At 46.2% G+C, this 1,092-nt stretch overlaps 1 protein-coding gene across 1 annotated transcript in view; it reads left to right on the forward strand.

Moving 5' to 3' along the window:
- The window catches only part of LOC105448526, a 3,103-nt gene that overhangs the window by 293 nt on the left and 1,718 nt on the right, over positions 1-1,092 (forward strand). The window contains exon 3 of the mRNA XM_011687172.1: positions 2-1,091. Within this exon, the coding sequence (XP_011685474.1) occupies positions 2-1,091 (1,090 nt within the window). The remainder of the gene's footprint in view (position 1; position 1,092) is intronic.

Raw genomic sequence — 1,092 nt, forward strand, 5'->3', positions numbered from 1 at the left:
TTCCTGAAGAACAGGCGAGATTTGTGAAAGGTAAAGGTACAAGGGAACAAATCCTCAATGTATGTCAGATTATTGAGAAGAGCCGTGAATTCAACAAACCGGTCGTGCTATGTTTCGTCGACTACGCAAAAGTATTTGACTGTGTGAGTTGGGAGAAGCTGTGGAAGGTCCTAAAAGAAATGGGAGTACCGGAACACCTAATCAGTCTTATCCGCAATCTATATCTGGACAACGGAGCCTACGTGAAGATCGATTCCCGGTGCTCCAATGTCTTCAAGACAAGAAGAGGAGTACGACAAGGATGTATTCTGTCTCCTATGCTCTTCAACAGTTACGGAGAATACATCATCCGAAAAACAATTGAGGACTGGGAAGGGGGGTTCGTTGTCGGCGGAAGAAAAATAACCAATCTGAGATACGCAGATGACACAGTGCTGCTCGCCACATCCATGGATGAAATGGAAGAGCTGCTGCGGAAACTTGTGACCGAGAGTGAAGAATTGGGTCTCGCTGTTAACAAGAGCAAGACAAAGCTCATAGTAATAAACCGAGCCAACAAACTCGCCAACATCAACGTTATACAAGATATAGACACCGTAGACGGACTCATCTACCTGAGGTCTTATATCGACAAAAATGGAGATAGCGCGCCCGAAATAAAAAGGAGAATTAACATCGCAAGGGATGCAATGGCTCGCCTGGTCAACATATGGAACCGGGGAATCACGATTAAGACCAAGATCCGTTTTGTCCGAGCACTAGTATTTCCAATCTTCATGTATGGAGTAGAGACATGGACTATCCGAGAAAGAGAACGGCAGAGGATTGACGCATTCGAAATGTGGTGCTGGAGGCGAATGCTGCGGGTGCTGTGGACGGCCAAACGTACAAACATATCCATCCTCAAAGAAGTTGGAATAAAAGAACGATTGTCCGTTACATGTCGGAAGAGAATACTATACTTCGGCCATGTAGTCAGACGAGGTGACGAAAACCTCGAGAAACTAGTCCTCACTGGCAGTGTAGAGAGCAAGAGGCCACGAGGTCGATCCCCCAGCAGATGGGCCGACCAAATAAAAGAGGATGGAAATT

Source organism: Wasmannia auropunctata, unplaced genomic scaffold, assembly GCF_000956235.1.
Source record: "Wasmannia auropunctata unplaced genomic scaffold, wasmannia.A_1.0 LD336085.1, whole genome shotgun sequence".
Classification (NCBI taxonomy): domain Eukaryota; kingdom Metazoa; phylum Arthropoda; class Insecta; order Hymenoptera; family Formicidae; genus Wasmannia; species Wasmannia auropunctata.